Here is a 26,438-nt window from a genome sequence, read left to right as displayed (position 1 = left end):
ACCAGTCCAGATTTGGGTCCAAAATGGGCGAAAAAGGGTGAAAATTAATCCAGATTTGGGTCCAACATGGAAAAATGAGACAAAATCAGTCCAGATTTGGGTCCAAAATGGGCGAAAAAGGGTCGAAATTAATCCGGATTTGGGTCCAAAATGGGCGAAAAAAGGTCAAAATTAATCCAGATGTGGGTCCAAAATGGGCGAAAAAGGGTCAAAATTAATCCAGATTTGGGTCCAAAATGGAAAAATGCGCCAAAACCAGTCCAGATTTGGGTCCAAAATGGGCGAAAAAGGGTGAAAATTAATCCAGATTTGGGATAAAATGGGCAAAAAAGGGTGAAAATTAATCCAGATTTGGGTCCAAAATGGGCGAAAAAGGGTCAAAATTAATCCAGATTTGGGATAAAATGGGCGAAAAAGGGTCAAAATTAATCCAGATTTGGGTCCAAAATGGGCAAAAAAGGGTCCAAGTTCAGCCGGCTTTGGGTCCAAACGTCCACCCAGAGGTTCCAGTGTCCACCCAGAGGTTCCAGTGTCCACCCAGAGGTTCCAGTGTCCACCCAGAGGGTCTTGACCTTCCTCCAAAGGGTCTCCGTGCCCATGGAAGGGTCTCGGTGTCCATCCGAGGTGTCCCAACGTCCACCCGAAAGGTCTTGACCTTCACCCAGGGGGTCCTGACCATCATGGAAGGCTCCCGATGTCCACCCACGGCGTCCCTACGTCCACCCAGCGGCTCTCAAGGTCCATCCAAGGGGTCTTGACCTTGGTGGAAGGGTCTCGGCGTCAACGGGAGGGTCTCATCATCAGCAAAGGCTCCCATCCCTCCCCCCCCGGCTTTGGTCTCCTTCCGGCGCTGCTCCGGCGCCTTCCTTCCTCTTCCACTCAACCGTGACCGACCCAGCTCGACCCAACTCAACCCAACTCAGCTCAGCTCAGCTCAACTCAACTCAACCCAACCCCCAATTCCTCTTCCACTCAACCGTGACCAACTCAACTCAACCCAACTCAGCTCAGCTCAACTCAACTCAACCCAACCCCCTCTTTCCTCTTCCACCCAACCGTGACCGACCCAGCTCGACCCAACTCAACCCAACTCAACTCAACTCAACCCAACCCCCAATTCCTCTTCCACCCAACCGTGACCGACCCAGCTCGACCCAACTCAACCCAACTCAGCTCAGCTCAGCTCAACTCAACTCAACTCAACCCAACCCCCAATTCCTCTTCCACCCAACCGTGACCGACCCAACTCAACCCAACTCAGCTCAGCTCAACTCAACTCAACCCAACCCCCTCTTTCCTCTTCCACTCAACCGTGACCAACTCAACTCAACTCAACCCAACCCCCAATTCCTCTTCCACTCAACCGTGACCAACTCAACTCAACTCAACCCAACCCCCAATTCCTCTTCCACCCAACCGTGACCGACCCAACTCAACCCAACTCAGCTCAGCTCAACTCAACTCAACCCAACCCCCAATTCCTCTTCCACTCAACCGTGACCAACTCAACTCAACTCAACCCAACCCCCAATTCCTCTTCCACTCAACCGTGACCAACCCAGCTCGACCCAACTCAACCCAACTCAACTCAACTCAACCCAACCCCCAATTCCTCTTCCACTCAACCGTGACCAACTCAACTCAACTCAACCCAACCCCCTCTTTCCTCTTCCACTCAACCATGACAACCCAACCCAACCCAACCCCCAATTCCTCTTCCACCCAACCATGACCGACCCAGCTCAACCCAACTCAACCCAACTCAACTCAACTCAACCCAACCCCCAATTCCTCTTCCACTCAACCGTGACCGACCCAGCTCGACCCAACTCAACTCAGCTCAACTCAACCCAACCCAACCCAACCGCCAATTCCTCTTCCACTCAACCATGACCAACCCAGCTCGACCCAACTCAACCCAACTCAGCTCAACTCAACCCAACCCCCAATTCCTCTTCCACCCAACCGTGACCGACCCAACTCAACCCAACTCAGCTCAACTCAACTCAACTCAACCCAACCCCCTCTTTCCTCTTCCAGTCAACTCAATCCAACTCAACCCAACCCCCTCTTTTCTCTTCCAGTCAACTCAATCCAACTCAACCCAACCCCCAATTCCTCTTCCACTCAACCGTGACCGACCCAGCTCGACCCAACTCAACGCAACTCAGCTCAACTCAACCCAACCCCCACTTCCTCTTCCACTCAACCGTGACCAACCCAGCTCGACCCAACTCGACTCAACCCAACTCAACCCAACCCCCAATTCCTCTTCCACTCAACCGTGACCAACCCAACTCGACCCAACCCCCTCCTTCCTCTTCCACCCAACCGTGACCGACCCAAGTCAACCCAACCCCCTCTTTCCTCTTCCAGTCAACTCAATCCAACTCAACCCAACCCCCAATTCCTCTTCCACTCAACCGTGACCAACTCAAATCAACCCAACCCCCTCTTTCCTCTTCCACTCAACCGTGACCAGCCCAACTCAACCCAACTCAACCCAACCCCCTCCTTCCTCTTCCACTCAACCGTGACCAACTCAGCTCAAGTCAACCCAACCCCCTCTTTCCTCTTCCCTCTTCCACCCAACCGTGACCAACCCAACCTCAGGCACACCCCGGGGACCACCCCGAGGTTTTTATCCGCCCGTCCCCGGCGCCGGCACCACTGTGAGCGGCGCAGAAATAGGCGCCGGAATCCTCGCCCCTGAGGCCGTCCATGGCCAGCGTCACCGAGCCCCGCCCGTCGTCCCTGGCGATCCGGAACCGGCCCCGCGCCGACGCCGCGTACTCCTCCGATCCCTCGCGGCTGATCCCGGCGACGAACGCCAGCCCCGCCCCGGGGCCCTGGCGGATCCAGAGGACGTGGGATCGCGCGAGGCCGGAGCCGGATGCGCGGCAGAGGAGGCGCAGGGACCCCCCGGGGGGCTGGAGGTCCCCCCCGGACTCCAGCAGGGTCACGGCCGCCCGGAGCCCTGCGGGAAAAAGGGGAGATGGGGATGAGGCGCCGGATCCGGCCGTGTCCCGGGGTGGGCGTCGCGCTCCGGAGGCGGCCGGGACCCACCTGGGAGGGCCACGAGAGCCAGGAGGGCGAGGAGCGGGAGGGAGCTCGAAGCCATGGCCGGGATGTGCCGGTCTGGGGTCCCCGCGGGGCTTTTATGGGGCAAAGGGGCGGGGCTTGGGGGGAAAGGGGGCGGGGCTTAGCCCGGGGGGGGTGGGGGGGGTTTGGCGGGAAAGTGGGGGTTGGGGGGAGGTTAATTAGGGAAGGGCTAATTGGGGTTGTTTGGTTCGGGTTGGTCGGTTGCAGGTGCGGCGTTGAGTAATTATGGGGTCGGGGTTGATTGCGGGAGTCCGATTCCTTGATTAATGGGTCTGGGTTAATCGCCGTTAATTAATTAATGAATTCAGGTTAATTGCAGGTGTCCCTCTATGTAAATAATGGGCCCGGGTTAATCGCCATTAATTAATTAATGAAAGGATTCAGGTTAATTGCAAGTGTCCCTCTAAGTAATTAATGGGCCCGGGATAATCCTCATTAATTAATGAATGAAAGGATTTAGGTTAATTGCAGGTGTCCCTCTAAGTAATTAATGGGTGCAGGCTAATTCCTGGAGTGCATTTAATTAATGGGTCCATTCAGGTTAAGTGCCATTAATTAAATAATTGATTAAAGGATTTCGGTTAATTGCAGGCGTCCCTCCAAGTAATTAATAGGTCCGGGTTAATTGTGGGAGTGCGGTTAATTAATGTGTCCATTCCAGTTAATTAATTAATTAAAGGATTTAGGTTAACTGCAGGTGTCCCTTTAAGTAATTAATGGGCCCGGGTTAATTGCAGCAGTGCGGTAAATTAATGGAGCCATTCAGGTTAATTGCCATTAAATAATTAATTAAAGGACCGTGGTTAATTGCAAGCATCCCTTTAATTAATTGATGGGTCGGAGTCAATCACAGGCATCCAGTTAATTAATTAACTAAAGGCTCGGGGTTAATTGCAGGCGTCCCATTAAGTAATTAATAGGCCCGAGTTAATCGCAGGAGTGCAATTAATTAATTAATTAAAGGCTTTAGGTCCATTGCAGGCATTCCGTTAAGTAATTAATGGACTGGGGTTAATCACCAGGTGCAGTTAATTAATTAATGGATCGGCGTTACTGGCAGGCGTCCCATTAATTAATTAAAGGATCCGTGCAGATTGATCACTGGGCCCAAACAATTAATTAATGTATTTGGGGTTAATCACAGGTATCCGGTTGATTAATTAATGGACTGTGGTTAATTGCCACTGTCCAGTTAAATAATTAAGGGATCGGGGCTAATTGCAGGAGTCCATTAGATTAATTAATGGGTCAGGGTTAGTTGCTGGTGCCCGCTTGATTAATTAATGGATCGGGGTTAATTGCAGGCATCAAGGTCATTAATTAATTAGTGGTTCCGGGTCAATCACAGGTGTCTGTTTAATTAATTAATGGATCGGGGTTAATCACAGGCATCCAATAAATTAATTAATTACTTGTGATCGAGCACAGGAGTCCAATTAATTAATGGATGAATGAATGGGAGTTAATCACAGGCATCCGGTTAATTAATTAAGGGATTAATCAGGATCGATCACAGGGGTGCAATTAATTAATTAATCTGGATTAATCACGGACAATTGATTAATTAACCACGATGATTAATGAATGAACAGATCGGGATTAATCACAGAAATCCAATTAATTAACGAATCAGTCGGGATTAATCGAAGGCATACAATTAATTTATTGATTAATTAATTTATTGATTGATTAATTGCTATTGATTAATAGCAACCTCTAATTAATTCAAGAGAACAAATTATTTACGTGATTAATTAATTATTTCAGTGCTGAGTTAATTAACGGCAAAATCTCCTGGGGATTAATCCAATTAATTAATTAATAAACCACAACAATTATTGCATGTTCCCAATTAATTAATTAACCACTCCATTAATTAGTTGAGCTGGGGTAGAATTAATTATTGAATTGATTAAAAGCAAATTCATCACAATTTCCAAATTAATTAATTAATACGTGGAATTAATTAATCGCGATTAATCGGCTTTAATTAACGGCGGGAATTAATTCCCCGCTCTCCTCCGTGACGTCATCGCCGCCGCTTTTGGGCGGGAAAAGCCCAAATTTGGCGATTCCCCGCGCGGCCGCCAGGGGGCGCAAACCGGGCAAAAATGGGGATTTGGGGGAAAAAATCGGAATTTGGGGGGGGGGAACCGGGATTTTGGGGGGAAAAAATGGGATTTGGGGATGGGGAGGGGGAATTTAGGGAAAAACGGGATTTGGGGGGAGGAAAAAAGGGGATTTTGGGGGGAAATTGGGAGGCAGGGGGGGAAAACGGGAATTTTGGGGGCAGAAAGAGGGATTTTGGGGCGGAAAGTGGGATTTTGGAGGCAAAACCGGGAATTTTGGGGCGGAAAGTGGGATTTTGGGGCAGAAAGGGGGATTTGGGGGTGGAAAGTGGGATTTTGGGGCAGAAAGGGGGATTTGGGGGTGGAAAGTGGGATTTTGGGGCAGAAAGGGGGATTTGGGGGTGGAAAGTGGGATTTTGGGGCAGAAAGGGGGATTCTGGGGGCGGAAAGTGGGATTTTGGGGCAGAAAGTGGGATTTTGGGGCGGAAAGTGGGATTTTGGGGTCAGAAAGAGGGATTTGGGGGCGGAAAGAGGGATTTTGGGGGCGGAAAGAGGGATTTTGGGGCAGAAAGTGGGATTTTGGGGGCAAAAACGGGAATTTTGGGGGCGGAAAGTGGGATTTTGGGGTGGAAAGTGGGATTTTGGGGGCAGAAAGTGGGATTTTGGGGCAGAAAGTGGGATTTGGGGTGGAAAGTGGGATTTTGGGGCAGAAAGGGGGATTTGGGGGTGGAAAGTGGGATTTTGGGGCAGAAAGTGGGATTTTGGGGGCAGAAAGTGGGATTTGGGGGCGGAAAGTGGGATTTTGGGGTGGAAAGTGGGATTTTGGGGCAGAAAGTGGGATTTTGGGGGCAGAAAGTGGGATTTGGGGGCGGAAAGTGGGATTTTGGGGGCAGAAAGGGGGATTTTGGGGGCGGAGAGTGGGATTTTGGAGGCAGAAACGGGAATTTTCGGGGCGGAAAGTGGGATTTTGGAGGCAGAAAGGGGGATTTTGGGGTGGAAAGTGGGATTTGGGGGCGGAAAGTGGGATTTGGGGGGCAGAAAGGGGGATTTTGGGGTGGAAAGTGGGATTTGGGGGCGGAAAGTGGGATTTTGGGGTCAGAAAGAGGGATTTTGGGGGCAGAAAGTGGGATTTTGGGGCAGAAAGGGGGATTTGGGGGTGGAAAGTGGGATTTTGGGGTGGAAAGTGGGATTTGGGGGCGGAAAGTGGGATTTTGGGGGGCAGAAAGTGGGATTTTGGGGGCAGAAAGTGGGATTTTGGGGTGGAAAGTGGGATTTGGGGGCGGAAAGTGGGATTTTGGGGTCAGAAAGAGGGATTTTGGGGGCAGAGAGTGGGATTTTGGAGGCAGAAACGGGAATTTTCGGGGCGGAAAGTGGGATTTTGGAGGCAGAAAGGGGGATTTTGGGGTGGAAAGTGGGATTTGGGGGCGGAAAGTGGGATTTGGGGGGCAGAAAGGGGGATTTTGGGGTGGAAAGTGGGATTTGGGGGCGGAAAGTGGGATTTTGGGGTCAGAAAGAGGGATTTTGGGGGCAGAAAGTGGGATTTGGGGGCGGAAAGTGGGATTTTGGGGACAGAAAGGGGGATTTTGGGGGCAGAAAGTGAGATTTTGGGGGCGGAAATCAGCTGGAGGTCCGAGGGAATCCCGGGATCTCTTCCGGGACACAGAGGGGAGCAGCGGGATTTGGGGAGCGCTCGGGACGAGGATTTGGGGGGAAAACTGCGGGATTTGGGGCGAGAACCGCCGGATTTGGGGTGCAGGATGGCCAAATGTCCCCAAATGTTCCAAAAAGTCCCCAAATGTCCCCAAATCGCAGCTCCGCGACCCAAAACTCGACGGTTCCCCCGAAATTTGGGTCCTCCTGGGCCCCCGAGCTCAACCTCGTCCCTGGAACCTCAAGAGCGGGCTCCGAACTCGGCCGGCGCTGCCTCAGCTCCCGATTTCCGCCGTTTCCGACCCAAATCTCCCGGGTTTCCGCCAAACTCGAGGTACAGCCCCCAAAACTCCTCCTCTTACGGGAGATTTCGCCGAATTCTCGCTCCGAATCTCGGCCTTTGGCACCAAACCCCTCCCGGCTTCGACGGAGAAACGACGGCGACTGCGGCCAAAGAGGGGCGGCCGCCCGGAGCCCTGCGGGAAAAAGGGGAGATGGGGATGGGCAAAGCTCAACCACCGACCCAAATCCCGACTCTTGGCCCCACATCTCCATTGGGGACCCCAAATCCTGACTCTTGGCCCCAAATTGCCACCCTTGCACCTCCCCATCCTCCTCCTCCCCATCCTCGTCCTCGTGGCCCTCCCAGGTGGGTCCCGGCCGCCTCCGGAGCGCGACGCCCACCCCGGGACACGGCCGGATCCGGCGCCTCATCCCCATCTCCCCTTTTTCCCGCAGGGCTCCGGGCGGCCGTGACCCTGCTGGAGTCCGGGGGGGACCTCCAGCCCCCCGGGGGGTCCCTGCGCCTCCTCTGCCGCGCATCCGGCTTCGACTTCAGCAAATTCGCGATGGAATGGATCCGCCAGAATCCCGGGCAGGGGCTGGAATTCGTCGCACAGATCACCAGCAGTGGTGGCACCACCAGATACGCGCCGTCGGTCAAGGGCCGGTTCACGATCTCCAGGGACAACGGGCAGAGCTCGCTGACGCTGACCATGAACAGCCTCAGGGACGAGGATTCCGCCACCTATTTCTGCGCCAAAAATGCTTATGGTTATGGTGGTGCTGGTGCTGCTGATGTTGATGAAATCGGCAGTGTTGATGATGCAGCTGAGGGCGGCCCCACGTCCCCCATGAAGGGTCTTTAAAAGTCCCCAAACCCCCAGATCCTTCCCCAGAATCTCAGCCCTTGCCCTCCAATCTCAGCCCTTTTCCCCAAACTCCCCCACTGCTGCCCCAACTTTCGGCTTCCTCCACACTTTGGACCTTTTGGCCCAAATCTTCGCCTCTGCCTCCAGCTCGGACTCTTTGCCCAGAGCCATCAGCGCAACCTCAGCCTTTCAGCCCAGATTTCCGCTCCCGGCCCTTGCGGCCCTCGGCCCCAGAGTTCCACGGGCTGGGCCCCACATCTCAGCCATGGGCACCCAACCTTCCCTCCCGGCAGCCAATCCCGAGGCTTTTCCACCCAAATCCGCAGGAGCGCTGAAGAGCTGGGGCCGAGAGGTGAGACCTGGGCTCACGGGCAGAGCTTTGGGGCAGAACCAGTGCAGAGCTGGGACCCGTGGGCAAGAACCGGGTCAGGGGCTGAGGTTTGGGGCAAGGACCTGGGGTTTGGGGCCAGCTGGGGACCCGGCCACGGGGGAGAGCCCAGAACCACCCCAAGCACCGGAATGACCGCGATCGGCAGCAGCATCAGCCCAACCAGTACCAGCATTTCCCCAAGCAGCTGCAGCTTTGGCGCAGAAATAGGTGGCGGAATCCTCGTCCCTGAGGCTGTTCATGGTCAGCGTCACCGAGCTCTGCCCCTTGTCCCTGGAGATCGTGAACCGGTCCCACACCGACTGCGCACGCCAGAATCTGCCATCCTTGTGGATACTGGCGACCCATTCCAGCGCCTGCCCGGGTTTCTGTCGGACCCAGGCCATGGTGTAACTGCCGAAGGTGAACTCAGATCCGCGGCAGAGGAGGCGCAGGGACCCCCCGGGGGGCTGGAGGTCCCCCCCGGACTCCAGCAGGGTCACGGCCGCCCGGAGCCCTGCGGGAAAAAGGGGAGATGGGGATGAGGCGCCGGATCCGGCCGTGTCCCGGGGTGGGCGTCGCGCTCCGGAGGCGGCCGGGACCCACCTGGGGGCTCTGAACGAAGGGACCTTCCTGGGGCTCGAGGGGACCTCCAGCCCCTCGGGGGGTCCCTGCGCCTCCTCTGCCGCGCATCCGGGTTCAATTTCGGTGGGTTTGGAATGCACTGGGTGCGACAGAGACCTGGGCAGGGGCTAGAATGGCTCACAGGGATCAACAGTTATGGCAGCACCGAGTACGCGCCGTCGGTCAAGGGCCGGTTCACGATCTCCAGGGACAACGGGCAGAGCTCGGTGACGCTGACCATGAACAGCCTCAGGGACGAGGATTCCGCCGCCTATTTCTGCGCCAAGGATCAGGATGGTTACGCTGTTTATGCCGGTGCTGCTGCTGCTGGTGGTGGCCCCACCCCCATGGCTGGGTCCCCGCATGTCCCCAAACTCCAGTTCCTTGCCCCAAACCGCCACCCTTGACCCAACTCTGCACCCTTTGTCCCAAATCTGCCCCGTTTGCAGCCCAAAGTCTGCACCGCTTCAACCCCAACCCTCACCCGGCCCATTCCCGGGTCGCAGCCCCTGGCGCCAAAGGCAGCTCTTTGCTCCAAATCTCCGCGTTGCTCCTCAAGCGTTGCCTCAGTGGCCAAGGAAGGCGGCCAGCGGCCAAGGTTTGTGTCAGCGGCCGACGTCTGCGGCCAGAGGTTGAGATTGGCGCCCGTGGCAAAACCCATCGAGATCTGGGGACAAAAATGGTCGAGATTGGTAAAGACCAAGAGGAGCTGAGGGGCCCAAAGGGTCCCGACTGCAGGACGAGACCTGGGGCAGAACCCGCCGCAGGCTGGAACCAACGGCCACCAATGGGGCCAAGGGATGGGGATTGGGGCAAGGATCTGGGGATTGGGGACAGACGGGGACCTGGCCGCAGGGGAGGGGCCAAACCCACCCCAACCACCAGAATAACCACCAGCAGCAGCCCAACCAGTACCAGTATAAGCAGATTTGGCACAGAAATAGGTGGCGGAATCCTCGTCCCTGAGGCTGTTCATGGTCAGCGTCACCGAGCTCTGCCCGTTGTCCCTGGAGATCGTGAGCCGACCCTTGACCGACGGCGCGTAGTCGGTCCAGCCACCATTGTAGCTGATCTCCGCGACGAATTCCAGCCCCTGCCCAGGTCTCTGGCGCATCCAGCCCATGTTGTAACTCCCGAAGTCGAAGCCGGATGCGCGGCAGAGGAGGCGCAGGGACCCCCCGGGGGGCTGGAGGTCCCCCCCGGACTCCAGCAGGGTCACGGCCGCCCGGAGCCCTGCGGGAAAAAGGGGAGATGGGGATGGGCAAAGCTCAACCACCGACCCAAATCCCGACTCTTGGCCCCACATCTCCATTGGGGACCCCAAATCCTGACTCTTGGCCCCAAATTGGCACCCTTGCACCTCCCCAGCCTCCTCCTCCTCCTCCTGGTCCTCGTGGCCCTCCCAGGTGGGTCCCGGCCGCCTCCGGAGCGCGACGCCCACCCCGGGACACGGCCGGATCCGGCGCCTCATCCCCATCTCCCCTTTTTCCCGCAGGGCTCCGGGCGGCCGTGACCCTGCTGGAGTCCGGGGGGGACCTCCAGCCCCCCGGGGGGTCCCTGCGCCTCCTCTGCCGCGCATCCGGCTTCGACTTCGGCAAATTCGGGATGTTCTGGATGCGCCAGAAACCCGGGCAGGCGCTGGAATATGTCGCCAGTATCCACGATGACAGCACCGGCACCTTCTACGCGCCGTCGGTCAAGGGCCGGTTCACGATCTCCAGGGACAACGGGCAGAGCTCGGTGACGCTGACCATGAACAGCCTCAGGGACGAGGATTCCGCCACCTATTTCTGTGCCAAATCCTATGGTGCTGGTGCTGCTTATGCTGCTGATGCTGGTGATATTTGCAGTGTTGATGGCGCAGCTGAGGGTGGCCCCACGTCCCCCCGTGAAGGGTCTTTAAAAGTCCCCAAACCTCCAGATCCTTCCCCAAAATCTCAGCCCTCGCCCTCCAATCTCAGCCCTTTTCCCCAAACTCCCCCACTGCTGCCCCAACTTTCGGCTTCCTCCACACTTTGGACCTTTTGGCCCAAATCTTCGCCTCTGCCTCCAGCTCGGACTCTTTGCCCAGAGCCATCAGCGCAACCTCAGCCTTTCAGCCCAGATTTCCGCTCCCGGCCCTTGCGGCCCTCGGCCCCAGAGTTCCACGGGCTGGGCCCCACATCTCAGCCATGGGCACCCAACCTTCCCTCCCGGCAGCCAATCCCGAGGCTTTTCCACCCAAATCCGCAGGAGCGCTGAAGAGCTGGGGCCGAGAGGTGAGACCTGGGCTCACGGGCGGAGCTTTGGGGCAGAACCAGTGCAGAGCTGGGACCCGTGGGCAAGAACCGGGTCAGGGGCTGAGGTTTGGGGCAAGGACCTGGGGTTTGGGGCCAGCTGGGGACCCGGCCACGGGGGAGAGCCCAGAACCACCCCAAGCACCGGAATGACCGCGATAAGCAGCAGCACCAGCATTCCAACCAGCACCAGTACCAGCATTCTTGGCACAGAAATAGGTGGCGGAATCCTCGTCCCTGAGGCTGTTCATGGTCAGCGTCAGCGAGCTCTGCCCGTTGTCCCTGGAGATCGTGAACCGGCCCTTGACCGACGGCGCGTACTCGGTGTAACCACCACTGCTGGTGATCCCTGCGATGAATTCCAGCCCCTGCCCGGGTCTCTGACGCACCCAGTGCATTCCAAACCCACCGAAATTGAACCCGGATGCGCGGCAGAGGAGGCGCAGGGAGGCCCGGGGGGCTGGAGGTCCCCTCGAGCCCCAGGAAGGTCCCTTCCTTCAGAGCTCCCAGGTGGGTCCCGGCCGCCTCCGGAGCGCGACGCCCACCCCGGGACACGGCCGGATCCGGCGCCTCATCCCCATCTCCCCTTTTTCCTGCAGGGCTCCGGGCGGCCGTGACCCTGCTGGAGTCCGGGGGGGACCTCCAGTCCCCCGGGGGGTCCCTGCGCCTCCTCTGCCGCGCATCCGGCTTCGACTTCAGCAAATTCACAATGGGCTGGATGCGCCAGAAACCCGGACAGGGGCTGGAATGGGTTGCGGAGATCAGCAACAGCGGTGGCAGCACCTTCTACGCGCCGTCGGTCAAGGGCCGGTTCACGATCTCCAGGGACAACGGGCAGAGCTCGCTGACGCTGACCATGAACAGCCTCAGGGACGAGGATTCCGCCACCTATTTCTGTGCCAAATCTGCTGGTGCTGGTGCTTGGTATGTTGCTGCTGCTGGCAGCGATGGTAACACAGCTGAGGACGGACCCACGCCCCCATGAAGGGTCCTTAAAATCCCCAAACCCAAAGATCCTTCCCCAACATCTCAACCCTTGCCCTCAAATCTCAGCCATTTTCCCCAAACTCTCCCACTGCTGCCACAACTCTCGACTTTCTCCACAATTTTGGCCGCTTGTCCCAAATCTCCGCCTTTCCCTCAAACTTGGACCATTGGCCCCAAACCTGGGCTCCTTCATCCCCCAAATCTCAGCCGCTCACCCCAGATTTCAGCCGTGGTCACCTCAAACCTCCACTGGTTCTGTCGGGCTTTGGGGAATGGGTTGGGGTTTGGGGCTGTTCATGGTCAGCGTCAGCGAGCTCTGCCAGTTGTCCCTGGAGATCCTGAACCGGCCCTGCACCGACGGCGCGTAGTAGGCACTGCCACCGCTGTAGATACTTGCAACATATTCCAACCCCTGCCTGGGCTTCTGGCGGATCCACATCATCCCAAATTGACTGAAGTCAAAGCCAGATCCGCGGCAGAGGAGGCGCAGGGACCCCCCGGGGGGCTGGAGGTCCCCCCCGGACTCCAGCAGGGTCACGGCCGCCCGGAGCCCTGCGGGAAAAAGGGGAGATGGGGATGGGCAAAGCTCAACCACCGACCCAAATCCCGACTCTTGGCCCCAAATTGGCACCCTTGCACCTCCCCAGCCTCCTCCTCCTCCTCCTGGTCCTCGTGGCCCTCCCAGGTGGGTCCCGGCCGCCTCCGGAGCGCGACGCCCACCCCGGGACACGGCCGGATCCGGCGCCTCATCCCCATCTCCCCTTTTTCCCGCAGGGCTGCGGGCGGCCGTGACCCTGCTGGAGTCCGGGGGGGACCTCCAGCCCCCCGGGGGGTCCCTGCGCCTCCTCTGCCGAGCATCCGGCTTCGACTTCAGCAAATTTGGGATGTTCTGGATCCGCCAGAAACCCGGGCAGGGGCTGGAATTGGTTGCGAGTATCCACAGCGGTGGCAGCAGCACCGAGTATGCGCCGTCGGTCGAGGGCCGGTTCAGGATCTCCAGGGACAACGGGCAGAGCTCGGTGACGCTGACCATGAGCAGCCTCAGGGACGAGGATTCCGCCGCCTATTTCTGCGCCAAACGTGACAGTGGTTACGGTACCGCTCAGCCGGGTGCTGGTCCTGTCCCCAGCCCCGGGTGCCCTGAAAGCCCCAGACCTTTTCTGCAAACCTCAGCCCTCGATCCGACTCTTGACCCTTTGTCCAAACCTTTGGGGACTCCGGCCTCGAACCTCAGCACCGGGCCCTGGATCTCAACTTTGTTCTCCAAAACTTTCTCTGAAGGCCAACACCGGGCCCAGAGCTTCGGATCAAAAACCTGGGTCAGTGCTTGAGATGTGGGGGAAGGATCCGGGCTTTGGGGACATTTGGGGACCCAGCGATGGGGATGGGGTCACAAATACGATCCCCACCATAACAGCAACCGGTACCAGCATAGTCGGCTTTGGCGCAGAAATAGGCGGCGGAATCCTCGTCCCTGAGGCTGTTCATGGTCAGCGTCAGCGAGCTCTGCCCGTTGTCCCGGGAGATCCTGAACCGGCCCTTGACCGATGATGCGCACCAGGTGGTGCCACCGCTGTTGGTGATCTCTGCGAGCCATTCCAGCGCCTGCCCGGGTTTCTGGCGGATCAAGAACATGTCCGAACTTCCCGAAATCGAAGCCAGATCCGCGGCAGAGGAGGCGCAGGGAACCCCCCGGGGGGCTGGAGGTCCCCCCCCGGACTCCAGCAGGGTCACGGCCGCCCGGAGCCCTGCGGGAAAAAGGGGAGATGGGGATGAGGCGCCGGATCCGGCCGTGTCCCGGGGTGGGCGTCGCGCTCCGGAGGCGGCCGGGACCCACCTGGGAGGGCCACGAGGACCAGGAGGAGGAGGAGGAGGAGGCTGGGGAGGTGCAAGGGTGCCAATTTGGGGCCAAGAGTCAGGATTTGGGGTCCCCAATGGAGATGTGGGGCCAAGAGTCGGGATTTGGGTCGGTGGTTGAGCTTTGCCCATCCCCATCTCCCCTTTTTCCCGCAGGGCTCCGGGCGGCCGTGACCCTGCTGGAGTGCGGGGGGGACCTCCAGCCCCCCGGGGGGTCCCTGCGCCTCCTCTGCCGCGCATCCGGCTTCGACTTCAGCAAATTCGGGATGGGCTGGATGCGCCAGAAACCCGGGCAGGCGCTGGAATGGGTCGCCAGTATCCACAAGGATGGCAGATTCTGGCGTGCGCAGTCGGTGTGGGACCGGTTCACGATCTCCAGGGACAACGGGCAGAGCTTGGTGACGCTGACCATGAACAGCCTCAGGGACGAGGATTCCGCCACCTATTTCTGCGCCAAATCTGTTGCAACTTGGGCTATTGATGCTGGTGCTGGTTGGGCTGATGCTGCCGATCGTGGTCATTCCGGTGCTTCAGGTGGTTCTGGGCTCTCCCCCGTGGCCGGGTCCCCAGCTGGCCCCAAACCCCAGGTCCTTGCCCCAAACCTCAGCCCCTGACCCGGTTCTTGCCCACGGTCCCAGCTCTGCACTGGTTCTGCCCCAAAGCTCCGCCCGTGAGCCCAGGTCTCACCTCTCGGCCCCAGCTCTTCAGCGCTCCTGCGGATTTGGGTGGAAAAGCCTCGGGATTGGCTGCCGGGAGGGAAGGTTGGGTGCCCATGGCTGAGATGTGGGGCCCAGCCCGTGGAACTCTGGGGCCGAGGGCCGCAAGGGCCGGGAGCGGAAATCTGGGCTGAAAGGCTGAGGTTGCGCTGATGGCTCTGGGCAAAGAGTCCGAGCTGGAGGCAGAGGCGAAGATTTGGGCCAAAAGGTCCAAAGTGTGGAGGAAGCCGAAAGTTGGGGCAGCAGTGGGGGAGTTTGGGGAAAAGGGCTGAGATTGGAGGGCGAGGGCTGAGATTTTGGGGAAGGATCTGGGGGTTTGGGGACTTTTAAAGACCCTTCATGGGGGGACGTGGGGCCACCCTGCGCTGCATCATCAACACTGCCAATTTCATCAACATCAGCAGCACCAGCACCACCATAAGCACGTTTGGCGCAGAAATAGGTGGCGGAATCCTCGTCCCTGAGGCTGTTCATGGTCAGCGTCACCGAGCTCTGCCCGTTGTCCCTGGAGATCGTGAACCGGCCCTTGACCGACGGCGCGTAGCTGGTGTATCCATCACTGTCAAGCCGTGCCACGGCTTCCAGCCCCTGCCCGGGTTTCTGGCGGATCCACATCATCCCGAATTTGCTGAAGTCGAAGCCGGATGCGCGGCAGAGGAGGCGCAGGGACCCCCCGGGGGGCTGGAGGTCCCCCCCGGACTCCAGCAGGGTCACGGCCGCCCGGAGCCCTGCGGGAAAAAGGGGAGATGGGGATGAGGCGCCGGATCCGGCCGTGTCCCGGGGTGGGCGTCGCGCTCCGGAGGCGGCCGGGACCCACCTGGGAGGGCCACGAGGACCAGGAGGAGGAGGAGGAGGAGGATGGGGAGGTGCAAGGGTGCCAATTTGGGGCCAAGAGTCAGGATTTGGGGTCCCCAATGGAGATGTGGGGCCAAGAGTCGGGATTTGGGTCGGTGGTTGAGCTTTGCCCATCCCCATCTCCCCTTTTTCCCGCAGGGCTCCGGGCGGCCGTGACCCTGCTGGAGTCCGGGGGGGACCTCCAGCCCCCCGGGGGGTCCCTGCGCCTCCTCTGCCGCGGATCCGGCTTCGACTTCAGCAAATTCGGGATGATGTGGATCCGCCAGAAACCCGGGCAGGGGCTGGAATTCATTGCGAGTATCAACGGCGATGGCTGCACCTTCTACGCGTCATCGGTCAAGGGCCGGTTCAGGATCTCCAGGGACAACGGGCAGAGCTCGGTGACGCTGACCATGAACAGCCTCAGGGACGAGGATTCCGCCACCTATTTCTGCGCCAAAACTGATGGTGCTGATACTTGGTATGGTAATGCTGGTGATGTTGGCAGCGTTGATGAGGCAGCTGAGGGCAGCCCAACGCCTCCCATGATGCATCTTTTAATGTCCCCACACCCAAACGTCCTTCCCCAACATCTCAACCCTTGCCCTCAAATCTCAGCCATTTTCCCCAAACTCCCCCACTGCTGCCACAACTCTCGAGTTTCTCCACAATTTTGGCCGCTTCTCCCAAATCTCCGCCTTTCCCTCAAACTTGGACCATTGGCCCCAAACCTGGGCTCCTTCATCCCCCAAATCTCAGCCGCTCACCCCAGATTTCAGCCGTGGTCACCTCAAACCTCCTCTGGTTCTGTCGGGCTTTGGGAACCGGTTGGATTTTGGGTCAAAGGGAGTCGAGTTTTGGAGACAAAGGTCGAGATCTGGGGAAACAGCCAAGGTCCGGCCAAGTGGTCGAGCTTTGGGGCCAAACCTTGAGTTGTGGGGTGTGAGCGGTCACCGCTGGCGTGAACGGGGCAGATTTGGGGCGAAGGGTCAAGAGTTGGGTGAGGAGTCGAAGCCAGAGGGAAGGATCTGGGCTTTGGGGACAGGCGGGGACAGCGAGGTGGCGGCGGGGCCACGGCCGGAGGCGTCACCATGAGCAGGGGCAGGAGCACCAGCACCAGAACCCTTGGCACAGAAATAGGCGGCGGAATCCTCGTCCCTGAGGCTGTTCATGGTCAGCGTCACCGAGCTCTGCCCGTTGTCCCTGGAGATCGTGAACCGGCCCTCGACCGACGACGCGTATCTGGTGTAACTACCATCATTGTTGATCCTGGCAACCAATTCCGGCCCCTGCCCGGGTCTCTGCCGCACCCAGAGCATTCCAAATTGTCCAAAGTCGAAGCCGGATGCGCGGCAGAGGAGGCGCAGGGACCCCCCGGGGGGCTGGAGGTCCCCCCCGGACTCCAGCAGGGTCACGGCCGCCCGGAGCCCTGCGGGAAAAAGGGGAGATGGGGATGGGCAAAGCTCAACCACCGACCCAAATCCCGACTCTTGGCCCCACATCTCCATTGGGGACCCCAAATCCTGACTCTTGGCCCCAAATTGCCACCCTTGCACCTCCCCAGCCTCCTCCTCCTCCTGGTCCTCGTGGCCCTCCCAGGTGGGTCCCGGCCGCCTCCGGAGCGCGACGCCCACCCCGGGACACGGCCGGATCCGGCGCCTCATCCCCATCTCCCCTTTTTCCCGCAGGGCTCCGGGCGGCCGTGACCCTGCTGGAGTCCGGGGGGGACCTCCAGCCCCCCGGGGGGTCCCTGCGCCTCCTCTGCCGCGCATCCGGCTTCAATTTTGGCGGGTTCAACATGATGTGGGTGCGGCAGAGGCCCAGGCAGGGGCTGGAATGGGTCGCGGAGATCGCCAACGATGGCAGCGCCAAATACTCGCCATCGGTGTGGGACCGCTTCGAGATCTCCAGGGACAACGGGCAGAGCTCGCTGACGCTGACCATGAACAGCCTCAGGGACGAGGATTCCGCCACCTATTTCTGCGCCAAATCTGCTGCTGCTTGGCCCGGTTGGGCCAGTCCTGCCAATATTGGTTATTCTGGTGCTTGGGGTGGCTTTGGCCCTGCTCCCATGGCCAGGTCCCCACCGGTCCCCAAACCCCAGCTCCTTGCCCCAAACCTCAGCCCCTGACCCCAAATCCGGACCCTTTTTTCCCCCTCACCTCAACCTTGTCCCTCAAATCTCAGCCATTTGCCCTCAAACTTGCCCAGTTCTGCCCCAAATTCCCACTGCTGGCCCCGAGTCGCAGCCACTGACCCAAAGCTTGACCGCTGGCCCCAAATCTTCAGTGCGGAGCCCGATCGCTGCCGTTGACCAAAATCTTGGGAATTGCGCCCCAATCGTGACTTTGGGGCCAAAGTTGGAAGGACAAAGCCCAGACTGGGGGTCGAGACTTGAGGATTGAAGTCAGCACTGGAGATTTGGGGCTGAACCCGCTGAGTTCAGGGCAGAACCGGGGGAGGGTTTGGGGTCAATGGTGAACACGGGAGGAGAGGGGAGAGATTTGGGATGAAGGGTCAAGAACTGGGGCAAAGTGGCCAAAACCACCACGAGGAGCAGAATAACCAAAAGCAGCAGCAAAACCCCAACCGGCAACAGCCGGTTTGGCGCAGAAATAGGTGGCGGAATCCTCGTCCCTGAGGCTGTTCATGGTCAGCGTCACCGAGCTCTGCCCGTTGTCCCTGGAGATCCTGAACCGGCCCTTGACCGACGGCGCGTAGCCGCTGCTGCCACCGCTGTTGCTGATCCACGCCACCCATTCCAGCGCCTGCCCGGGCCTCTCGCGGACCCAGAACATGTTGTAACTCCCGAAGTCAAAGCCGGATGCGCGGCAGAGGAGGCGCAGGGACCCCCCGGGGGGCTGGAGGTCCCCCCCGGACTCCAGCAGGGTCACGGCCGCCCGGAGCCCTGCGGGAAAAAGGGGAGATGGGGATGGGCAAAGCTCAACCACCGACCCAAATCCCGACTCTTGGCCCCACATCTCCATTGGGGACCCCAAATCCTGACTCTTGGCCCCAAATTGGCACCCTTGCACCTCCCCAGCCTCCTCCTCCCCATCCTCGTCCTCGTGGCCCTCCCAGGTGGGTCCCGGCCGCCTCCGGAGCGCGACGCCCACCCCGGGACACGGCCGGATGCGGCGCCTCATCCCCATCTCCCCTTTTTCCCGCAGGGCTCCGGGCGGCCGTGACCCTGCTGGAGTCCGGGGGGGACCTCCAGCCCCCCGGGGGGTCCCTGCGCCTCCTCTGCCGCGCATCCGGCTTCGACTTCAGCAAATTCAGGATGATGTGGATCCGCCAGAAGCCCGGGCAGGGGCTGGAATACCTCGCAAGTATCAACAGCGGTGGCAGCAGCACCTACTACGCGCCATCGGTCAAGGGCCGGTTCACGATCTCCAGGGACAACGGGCAGAGCTCGGTGACGCTGACCATGAACAGCCTCAGGGACGAGGATTCCGCCACCTATTTCTGCGCCAAAGCTGCTGTTGCTGGTTGGGGTAGTGCTGATGCTGCTCTTGGTGATGCCGCCGGCCGTGGCCCCACCGTCACCTCGCTGTCCCCGCCTGTCCCCAAAGCCCAGATCCTTCCCTCAGGCTCCGACTCCTCACTCAACTCTCGCCCCTTCCCCCCAAATCAGCCCCATTTTGCTGATGCCATGAAGACTTTTGCCTTTTCTTTTATACCCGTTTTACGTTTTTACAGCTTCTGTGTTCTCAGTGCTCTTTGCCTCCATTCTTGGCCTTGTTTGTCAAGCTCTGAGACTCAACATTTGTGAAGCTTCGTAGCCGGGGATCAGTGTGCCCCAGAGCCCAAGGTGCTCTCCAGAACACATTCTGTAAACCAAGGTAGAACCATCCAGGGGAAGGTTCCCTGGGGAGGGGGGCTCACTCGAGCCTCTCCTTGGGGAATCTTTGATAGATGTGCTAATTAATAAAACCTATCATGTTCTACCCGATCTTTGGGGGCAGACTCGGCGGGGTGCATCTCGATGCACATGACCTGGACGTGTGCACCTAAGGATCCGTAAATAAATACCAAGGTAAAATCCCTTTTCCCCTTCTAACCGGGTCTGACTCTTGATTTTAAGACCAGGAAAAGGCATCAGTGCCAGCGGTGACCGCTCACACCCCACAACTCAAGGTTTGGCCTCAAAGCTCGACCACTTGGCCGGACCTTGGCTGTTTCCCCAGATCTCGACCTTTGTCTCCAAAACTTGACCACCTTTGCCCCAAACCCCAACCCGTTCCCCAAAGCCCGGCAGAACCAGAGGAGGTTTGAGGTGACCACGGCTGAAATCTGGGGTGAGAGGCTGAGATTTGGGGGATGCAGGAGCCCAGGTTTGGGGCCAATGGTCCAAGTTTGAGGGAAAGGCGGAGATTTGGGAGAAGCGGCCAAAATTGTGGAGAAAGTCGAGAGTTGTGGCAGCAGTGGGGGAGTTTGGGGAAAAGGGCTGAGATTTGAGGGCAAGGGTTGAGATGTTGGGGAAGGACGTTTGGGTTTGGGGACATTAAAAGACGCGTCACGGGAGGCGTTGGGCTGCCCTCACCTTCGTCACCATAACCAGCACCAGGAGCAGCAGCATCATCTGATTTGCCGCAGAAATAGGTGGCGGAATCCTCGTCCCTGAGGCTGTTCATGGTCAGCGTCACCGAGCTCTGCCCGTTGTCCCTGGAGATCGTGAACCGACCCTCAACTGACGGCGCGTAGCCGGTGTAACTACCATCGCTGCTGATCAAGGCGACGAATTCCAGCCCCTGCCCGGGTTTCTGGCGGATCCAGCCCATCCCGAATTTGCTGAAGTCGAAGCCGGATGCGCGGCAGAGGAGGCGCAGGGACCCCCCGGGGGGCTGGAGGTCCCCCCCGGACTCCAGCAGGGTCACGGCCGCCCGGAGCCCTGCGGGAAAAAGGGGAGATGGGGATGGGCAAAGCTCAACCACCGACCCAAATCCCGACTCTTGGCCCCACATCTCCATTGGGGACCCCAAATCCTGACTCTTGGCCCCAAATTGGCACCCTTGCACCTCCCCATCCTCCTCCTCCTCCTCCTGGTCCTCGTGGCCCTCCCAGGTGGGTCCCGGCCGCCTCCGGAGCGCGACGCCCACCCCGGGACACGGCCGGATCCGGCGCCTCATCCCCATCTCCCCTTTTTCCCGCAGGGCTGCGGGCGGCCGTGACCCTGCTGGAGTCCGGGGGGGGGGTGAGCAGCCCCCCGGGGGGTCCCTGCGCCTCCTCTGCCATGCATCCGGCTTCAATTTTGGCGGGTTCAACATGATGTGGGTGCGGCAGAGGCCCAGGCAGGGGCTGGAATGGGTCGCGGAGATCGCCAACGATGGCAGCGCCAAATACTCGCCATCGGTGTGGGACCGCTTCGAGATCTCCAGGGACAACGGGCAGAGCTCGCTGACGCTGACCATGAACAGCCTCAGGGACGAGGATTCCGCCACCTATTTCTGCGCCAAATCTGCTGCTGCTTGGCCCGGTTGGGCCAGTCCTGCCAATATTGGTTATTCTGGTGCTTGGGGTGGCTTTGGCCCTGCTCCCATGGCCAGGTCCCCACCGGTCCCCAAACCCCAGCTCCTTGCCCCAAACCTCAGCCCCTGACCCCAAATCCGGACCCTTTTTTCCCCCTCACCTCAACCTTGTCCCTCAAATCTCAGCCATTTGCCCTCAAACTTGCCCAGTTCTGCCCCAAATTCCCACTGCTGGCCCCGAGTCGCAGCCACTGACCCAAAGCTTGACCGCTGGCCCCAAATCTTCAGTGCGGAGCCCGATCGCTGCCGTTGACCAAAATCTTGGGAATTGCGCCCCAATCATGACTTTGGGGCCAAAGTTGGAAGGACAAAGCCCAGACTGGGGGTCGAGACTTGAGGATTGAAGTCAGCGCTGGAGATTTGGGGCTGAACCCGCTGAGTTCAGGGCAGAACCGGGGGAGGGTTTGGGGTCAATGGTGAACACGGGAGGAGAGGGGAGAGATTTGGGATGAAGGGTCAAGAACTGGGGCAAAGTGGCCAAAACCACCACGTGGAGCAGAATAACCAAAAGCAGCAGCAAAACCCCAACCGGCAACAGCCGGTTTGGCGCAGAAATAGGTGGCGGAATCCTCGTCCCTGAGGCTGTTCATGGTCAGCGTCACCGAGCTCTGCCCGTTGTCCCTGGAGATCGTGAACCGGCCCTGCACCGATGGCGCGTAGCTGGTGTATCCATCGCTGCCGATCCCTGCGACGTATTCCAGCCCCTGCCCGGGTTTCTGGCGGACCAAGAACATGCTGTAACTCCCGAAGTCAAACCCGGATCCGCGGCAGAGGAGGCGCAGGGACCCCCCGGGGGGCTGGAGGTCCCCCCCGGACTCCAGCAGGGTCACGGCCGCCCGGAGCCCTGCGGGAAAAAGGGGAGATGGGGATGGGCAAAGCTCAACCACCGACCCAAATCCCGACTCTTGGCCCCACATCTCCATTGGGGACCCCAAATCCTGACTCTTGGCCCCAAATTGGCACCCTTGCACCTCCCCATCCTCCTCCTCCTCCTCCTGGTCCTCGTGGCCCTCCCAGGTGGGTCCCGGCCGCCTCCGGAGCGCGACGCCCACCCCGGGACACGGCCGGATCCGGCGCCTCATCCCCATCTCCCCTTTTTCCCGCAGGGCTCCGGGCGGCCGTGACCCTGCTGGAGTCCGGGGGGGACCTCCAGCCCCCCGGGGGGTCCCTGCGCCTCCTCTGCCGCGCATCCGGCTTCGACTTCAGCAAATTCACAATGTTCTGGATCCGCCAGAAACCCGGGCAGGGGCTGGAATACGTCGCAAGTATCAACAGCGGTGGCAGCAGCACCTACTACGCGCCGTCGGTGCAGGGCCGGTTCACGATCTCCAGGGACAACGGGCAGAGCTCGGTGACGCTGACCATGAACAGCCTCAGGGACGAGGATTCCGCCACCTATTTCTGTGCCAAACCGGCTGTTGCTGGTTGGGGTAGTGCTGATGCTGCTCTTGGTGATGCCGCCGGCCGTGGCCCCACCATCACCTCGCTGTCCCCGCCTGTCCCCAAAGCCCAGATCCTTCCCTCAGGCTCCGACTCCTCACTCAACTCTCGCCCCTTCCCCCCAAATCAGCCCCATTTTGCTGATGCCATGAAGACTTTTGCCTTTTCTTTTATACCCGTTTTACGTTTTTACAGCTTCTGTGTTCTCAGTGCTCTTTGCCTCCATTCTTGGCCTTGTTTGTCAAGCTCTGAGACTCAACATTTGCGAAGCTTCGTAGCCGGGGATCAGTGTGCCCCAGAGCCCAAGGTGCTCTCCAGAACACATTCTGTAAACCAAGGTAGAACCATCCAGGGGAAGGTTCCCTGGGGAGGGGGGCTCACTCGAGCCTCTCCTTGGGGAATCTTTGATAGATCTGCTAATTAATAAAACCTATCATGTTCTACCCGATCTTTGGGGGCAGACTCGGTGGGGTGCATCTCGATGCACATGACCTGGACGTGTGCACCTAAGGATCCGTAAATAAATACCAAGGTAAAATCCCTTTTCCCCTTCTAACCGGGTCTGACTCTTGATTTTAAGACCAGGAAAAGGCATCAGTGCCAGCGGTGACCGCTCACACCCCACAACTCAAGGTTTGGCCTCAAAGCTCGACCACTTGGCCGGACCTTGGCTGTTTCCCCAGATCTTGACCTTTGTCTCCAAAACTTGACCACCTTTGCCCCAAACCCCAACCCGTTCCCCAAAGCCCGGCAGAACCAGAGGAGGTTTGAGGTGACCACGGCTGAAATCTGGGGTGAGCGGCTGAGATTTGGGGGATGAAGGAGCCCAGGTTTGGGGCCAATGGTCCAAGTTTGAGGGAAAGGCGGAGATTTGGGAGAAGCGGCCAAAATTGTGGAGAAAGTCGAGAGTTGTGGCAGCAGTGGGGGAGTTTGGGGAAAATGGCTGAGATTTGAGGGCAAGGGTTGAGATGTTGGGGAAGGACGTTTGGGTGTGGGGACATTAAAAGACGCATCACGGGAGGCGTTGGGCTGCCCTCACCTTTGTCACCATAACCAGCACCAGGAGCAGCAGCATCATCTGATTTGCCGCAGAAATAGGTGGCGGAATCCTCGTCCCTGAGGCTGTTCATGGTCAGCGTCACCGAGCTCTGCCCGTTGTCCCTGGAGATCGTGAACCGACCCTCAACTGACGGCGCGTATCTGGTGTAACTACCATCGCTGCTGATCCTGGAAACGAATTCCAGCGCCTGCCCAGGTTTCTGGTGCATCCAGCCCATCCCGAATTTGCTGAAGTCGAAGCCGGATCCGCGGCAGAGGAGGCGCAGGGACCCCCCGGGGGGCTGGAGGTCCCCCCCGGACTCCAGCAGGGTCACGGCCGCCCGGAGCCCTGCGGGAAAAAGGGGAGATGGGGATGGGCAAAGCTCAACCACCGACCCAAATCCCGACTCTTGGCCCCACATCTCCATTGGGGACCCCAAATCCTGACTCTTGGCCCCAAATTGGCACCCTTGCACCTCCCCATCCTCCTCCTCCTCCTCTTTGTCCTCGTGGCCCTCCCAGGTGGGTCCCGGCCGCCTCCGGAGCGCGACGCCCACCCCGGGACACGGCCGGATCCGGCGCCTCATCCCCATCTCCCCTTTTTCCCGCAGGGCTCCGGGCGGCCGTGACCCTGCTGGAGTCCGGGGGGGGTGAGCAGCCTCCGGGGGGTTCCCTGAGCCTCGTCTGCCGTGGATCTGGGTTCACCTTCGGGAGTTACGACATGGCTTGGATCCGCCAGAAACCCAGGAAGGGACTGGAATTTGTCGCGAGTATCAGCGGCAATGGCAGCAGCACCAACTACGCGCCGTCGGTCAAGGGCCGGTTCAGGATCTCCAGGGACAACGGGCAGAGCTCGCTGACGCTGACCATGAACAGCCTCAGGGACGAGGATTCCGCCACCTATTTCTGCACCAAATATGCTGGTGCTTATGTTGGTTATTGGGTTGCTGCTGCTTATCGTGGTCATTCTGGTGCTTGGGGTGCTGCTGACCCCGCCCCCATGGCCGGGTCCCCAGTTGTCCCCAAACCCCAGCTCCTTGCCCCAAACCTCAACTCTTGACCCAATTCCTGCGTGGTTTTCCCAGCCTTTGACCTCTTTCACCCCGATTCTCCCACTTTCACCCCCAAATCTCAACTCTCTACCCCAAATCTGCACCTTTTTCCCTCCTGAGCTCAACCTTCTCCCTCCAGTCTCCATCATTTGCCTCCAAATTCCACCAGTTTTGCCTCAAATTTCCTCTGTTAGCAACGAGTCGCAGCTGCTGACCCAAATTTCCAACCCTGGCCCCAAAACTCGGCCGTTTTGACCCAAATCTCACCTCTTGGCCCTGCACCTCTTCCTTTGGCCCCATATCTTGACCATCGACCCAAACCTCGACCATTGGCCTCAAATGCCGGGTGTAGAGCAAAGTTTAGAAGAACGAGGTTGAGATTTGGGGCCGAGAGTTGGGTTTTGGGGTTGACGGTCGATGTTTGGAGCTGGGGCAGTCGGGTTTTGGGGCAGATCCAGCCGAGGGGTTGGGGGTCAGTGGTCACCACTGGCACAAATGGCGGTGACTGGGGACAAAGGGTCAAGGGTTGAGGTTTGGGGGAAAAGTCTGAGATTTGAGGACATCCTGACTCTTGGCCCCAAATTGTGACCCTTGCACCTCCCCACCCTCCTCCTCCTCCTCCTGGTCCTCGTGGCCCTCCCAGGTGGGTCCCGGCCGCCTCCGGAGCGCGACGCCCACCCCGGGACACGGCCGGATCCGGCGCCTCATCCCCATCTCCCCTTTTTCCCGCAGGGCTCCGGGCGGCCGTGACCCTGCTGGAGTCCGGGGGGGACCTCCAGCCCCCCGGGGGGTCCCTGCGCCTCCTCTGCCGCGCATCCGGCTTCGACTTCAGCAAATTCGGGATGTACTGGATCCGCCAGAAAAACGGGCAGGCGCTGGAATACATCGGGAGCATCAACAGCGGTGGTGGCTACAGCCACTACGCGCCGTCGGTCAAGGGCCGGTTCACGATCTCCAGGGACAACGGGCAGAGCTCGGTGACGCTGACCATGAACAGCCTCAGGGACGAGGATTCCGCCGCCTATTTCTGCGCCAAATCTGCTTATGGTGGTGGTACTGATGATGTTGATGATATTGGCAGTGTTGATGGCGCAGCTGAGGCGGCCCCACGTCCGCCATGAAGGGTCTTTAAAAGTCCCCAAACCCCCAGATCCTTCCCCAAAATCTCAGCCCTCGCCCTCCAATCTCAGCCCTTTTCCCCAAACTCCCCCACTGCTGCCCCAACTTTCGGCTTCCTCCACACTTTGGACCTTTTGGCCCAAATCTTCGCCTCTGCCTCCAGCTCGGACTCTTTGCCCAGAGCCATCAGCGCAACCTCAGCCTTTCAGCCCAGATTTCCGCTCCCGGCCCTTGCGGCCCTCGGCCCCAGAGTTCCACGGGCTGGGCCCCACATCTCAGCCATGGGCACCCAACCTTCCCTCCCGGCAGCCAATCCCGAGGCTTTTCCACCCAAATCCGCAGGAGCGCTGAAGAGCTGGGGCCGAGAGGTGAGACCTGGGCTCACGGGCGGAGCTTTGGGGCAGAACCAGTGCAGAGCTGGGACCGTGGACAAGAACCGGGTCAGGGGCTGAGGTTTGGGGCAAGGACCTGGGGTTTGGGGCCAGCTGGGGACCCGGCCACGGGGGAGAGCCCAGAACCACCCCAAGCACCGGAATGACCGCGATAAGCAGCAGCACCAGCATTCCAACCAGCACCAGTACCAGCATTCTTGGCACAGAAATAGGTGGCGGAATCCTCGTCCCTGAGG

General features: G+C 59.4%; 6 protein-coding genes, 1 long non-coding RNA gene and 6 gene segments (V, D, J or C); 7 read left to right on the top strand and 6 right to left on the bottom strand.

Annotated features, from left to right (window-relative positions):
- Window positions 1–1,975: 1,975 nt before the first annotated feature.
- Window positions 1,976–2,426, bottom strand: LOC116438729. Its single transcript, XR_004237905.1, has 3 exons — window positions 2,339–2,426; window positions 2,110–2,224; window positions 1,976–2,026 (listed from the first exon to the last, which is right to left on the bottom strand). It is a non-coding gene; the product is annotated as an uncharacterized LOC116438729 (long non-coding RNA).
- Window positions 2,427–2,602: 176 nt separating this feature from the next.
- Window positions 2,603–3,169, bottom strand: LOC116438728. The segment is given in 2 exon segments: window positions 2,603–2,977; window positions 3,067–3,169. Coding segments are annotated over 2 exon segments (423 nt in total).
- On the top strand, window positions 3,120–7,984 carry LOC116438708. The gene is made up of 3 exons (XM_032097702.1): window positions 3,120–3,165; window positions 7,156–7,470; window positions 7,560–7,984. Exons 1-3 carry the CDS (start codon window positions 3,120–3,122, stop codon window positions 7,967–7,969), a joined length of 771 nt encoding a protein of 256 aa, XP_031953593.1. The 3' UTR covers window positions 7,970–7,984.
- A 414-nt stretch (window positions 7,985–8,398) lies between these two features.
- LOC116438707 (Ig heavy chain Mem5-like) lies at window positions 8,399–9,204 on the bottom strand. Its single transcript, XM_032097701.1, has 2 exons — window positions 9,137–9,204; window positions 8,399–9,080 (listed from the first exon to the last, which is right to left on the bottom strand). The coding sequence occupies exons 1-2, from the start codon at window positions 9,202–9,204 to the stop codon at window positions 8,399–8,401; spliced, it is 750 nt and encodes a 249-aa protein (XP_031953592.1).
- Window positions 9,205–11,280: 2,076 nt separating this feature from the next.
- On the bottom strand, window positions 11,281–11,682 carry LOC116438716. The segment is given in 1 exon segment: window positions 11,281–11,682. A coding segment is annotated over 1 exon segment (342 nt).
- A 74-nt stretch (window positions 11,683–11,756) lies between these two features.
- LOC116438706 lies at window positions 11,757–12,239 on the top strand (the record flags this gene model as incomplete). The annotated part of the segment is given in 1 exon segment: window positions 11,757–12,239. A coding segment is annotated over 1 exon segment (468 nt), but the record flags the coding sequence as incomplete, so codon positions are not given.
- Window positions 12,240–12,796: 557 nt separating this feature from the next.
- Window positions 12,797–13,572, top strand: LOC116438705. The segment is given in 2 exon segments: window positions 12,797–12,911; window positions 13,001–13,572. Coding segments are annotated over 2 exon segments (672 nt in total).
- Window positions 13,573–14,145: 573 nt separating this feature from the next.
- On the top strand, window positions 14,146–14,697 carry LOC116438704. The segment is given in 1 exon segment: window positions 14,146–14,697. A coding segment is annotated over 1 exon segment (537 nt).
- A 75-nt stretch (window positions 14,698–14,772) lies between these two features.
- On the bottom strand, window positions 14,773–16,187 carry LOC116438703. Its single transcript, XM_032097699.1, has 3 exons — window positions 16,046–16,187; window positions 15,617–15,976; window positions 14,773–15,527 (listed from the first exon to the last, which is right to left on the bottom strand). Exons 1-3 carry the CDS (start codon window positions 16,185–16,187, stop codon window positions 14,788–14,790), a joined length of 1,242 nt encoding a protein of 413 aa, XP_031953590.1. The 3' UTR covers window positions 14,773–14,787.
- A 435-nt stretch (window positions 16,188–16,622) lies between these two features.
- LOC116438702 (immunoglobulin alpha-2 heavy chain-like) lies at window positions 16,623–18,887 on the bottom strand. The gene is made up of 2 exons (XM_032097698.1): window positions 18,336–18,887; window positions 16,623–16,856 (listed from the first exon to the last, which is right to left on the bottom strand). Exons 1-2 carry the CDS (start codon window positions 18,885–18,887, stop codon window positions 16,623–16,625), a joined length of 786 nt encoding a protein of 261 aa, XP_031953589.1.
- A 1,523-nt stretch (window positions 18,888–20,410) lies between these two features.
- Window positions 20,411–21,246, top strand: LOC116438715 (formin-1-like). Its single transcript, XM_032097714.1, has 2 exons — window positions 20,411–20,697; window positions 20,787–21,246. Exons 1-2 carry the CDS (start codon window positions 20,441–20,443, stop codon window positions 21,229–21,231), a joined length of 702 nt encoding a protein of 233 aa, XP_031953605.1. The 5' UTR covers window positions 20,411–20,440; the 3' UTR covers window positions 21,232–21,246.
- A 196-nt stretch (window positions 21,247–21,442) lies between these two features.
- Window positions 21,443–23,211, top strand: LOC116438701. The gene is made up of 4 exons (XM_032097697.1): window positions 21,443–21,459; window positions 21,661–22,178; window positions 22,268–22,659; window positions 23,182–23,211. The coding sequence occupies exons 1-4, from the start codon at window positions 21,443–21,445 to the stop codon at window positions 23,209–23,211; spliced, it is 957 nt and encodes a 318-aa protein (XP_031953588.1).
- Window positions 23,212–24,360: 1,149 nt separating this feature from the next.
- Window positions 24,361–25,827, top strand: LOC116438699. The segment is given in 3 exon segments: window positions 24,361–24,570; window positions 25,283–25,334; window positions 25,424–25,827. Coding segments are annotated over 3 exon segments (651 nt in total).
- The last annotated feature ends 611 nt before the right edge of the window (window positions 25,828–26,438 follow it).

Source organism: Corvus moneduloides, unplaced genomic scaffold, assembly GCF_009650955.1.
Source record: "Corvus moneduloides isolate bCorMon1 unplaced genomic scaffold, bCorMon1.pri scaffold_106_arrow_ctg1, whole genome shotgun sequence".
Lineage (NCBI taxonomy): Eukaryota > Metazoa > Chordata > Aves > Passeriformes > Corvidae > Corvus > Corvus moneduloides.
The sequence above is the reverse complement of the archived record's forward strand: the minus strand, read 5'-3'. Positions and strand labels throughout refer to the sequence as shown.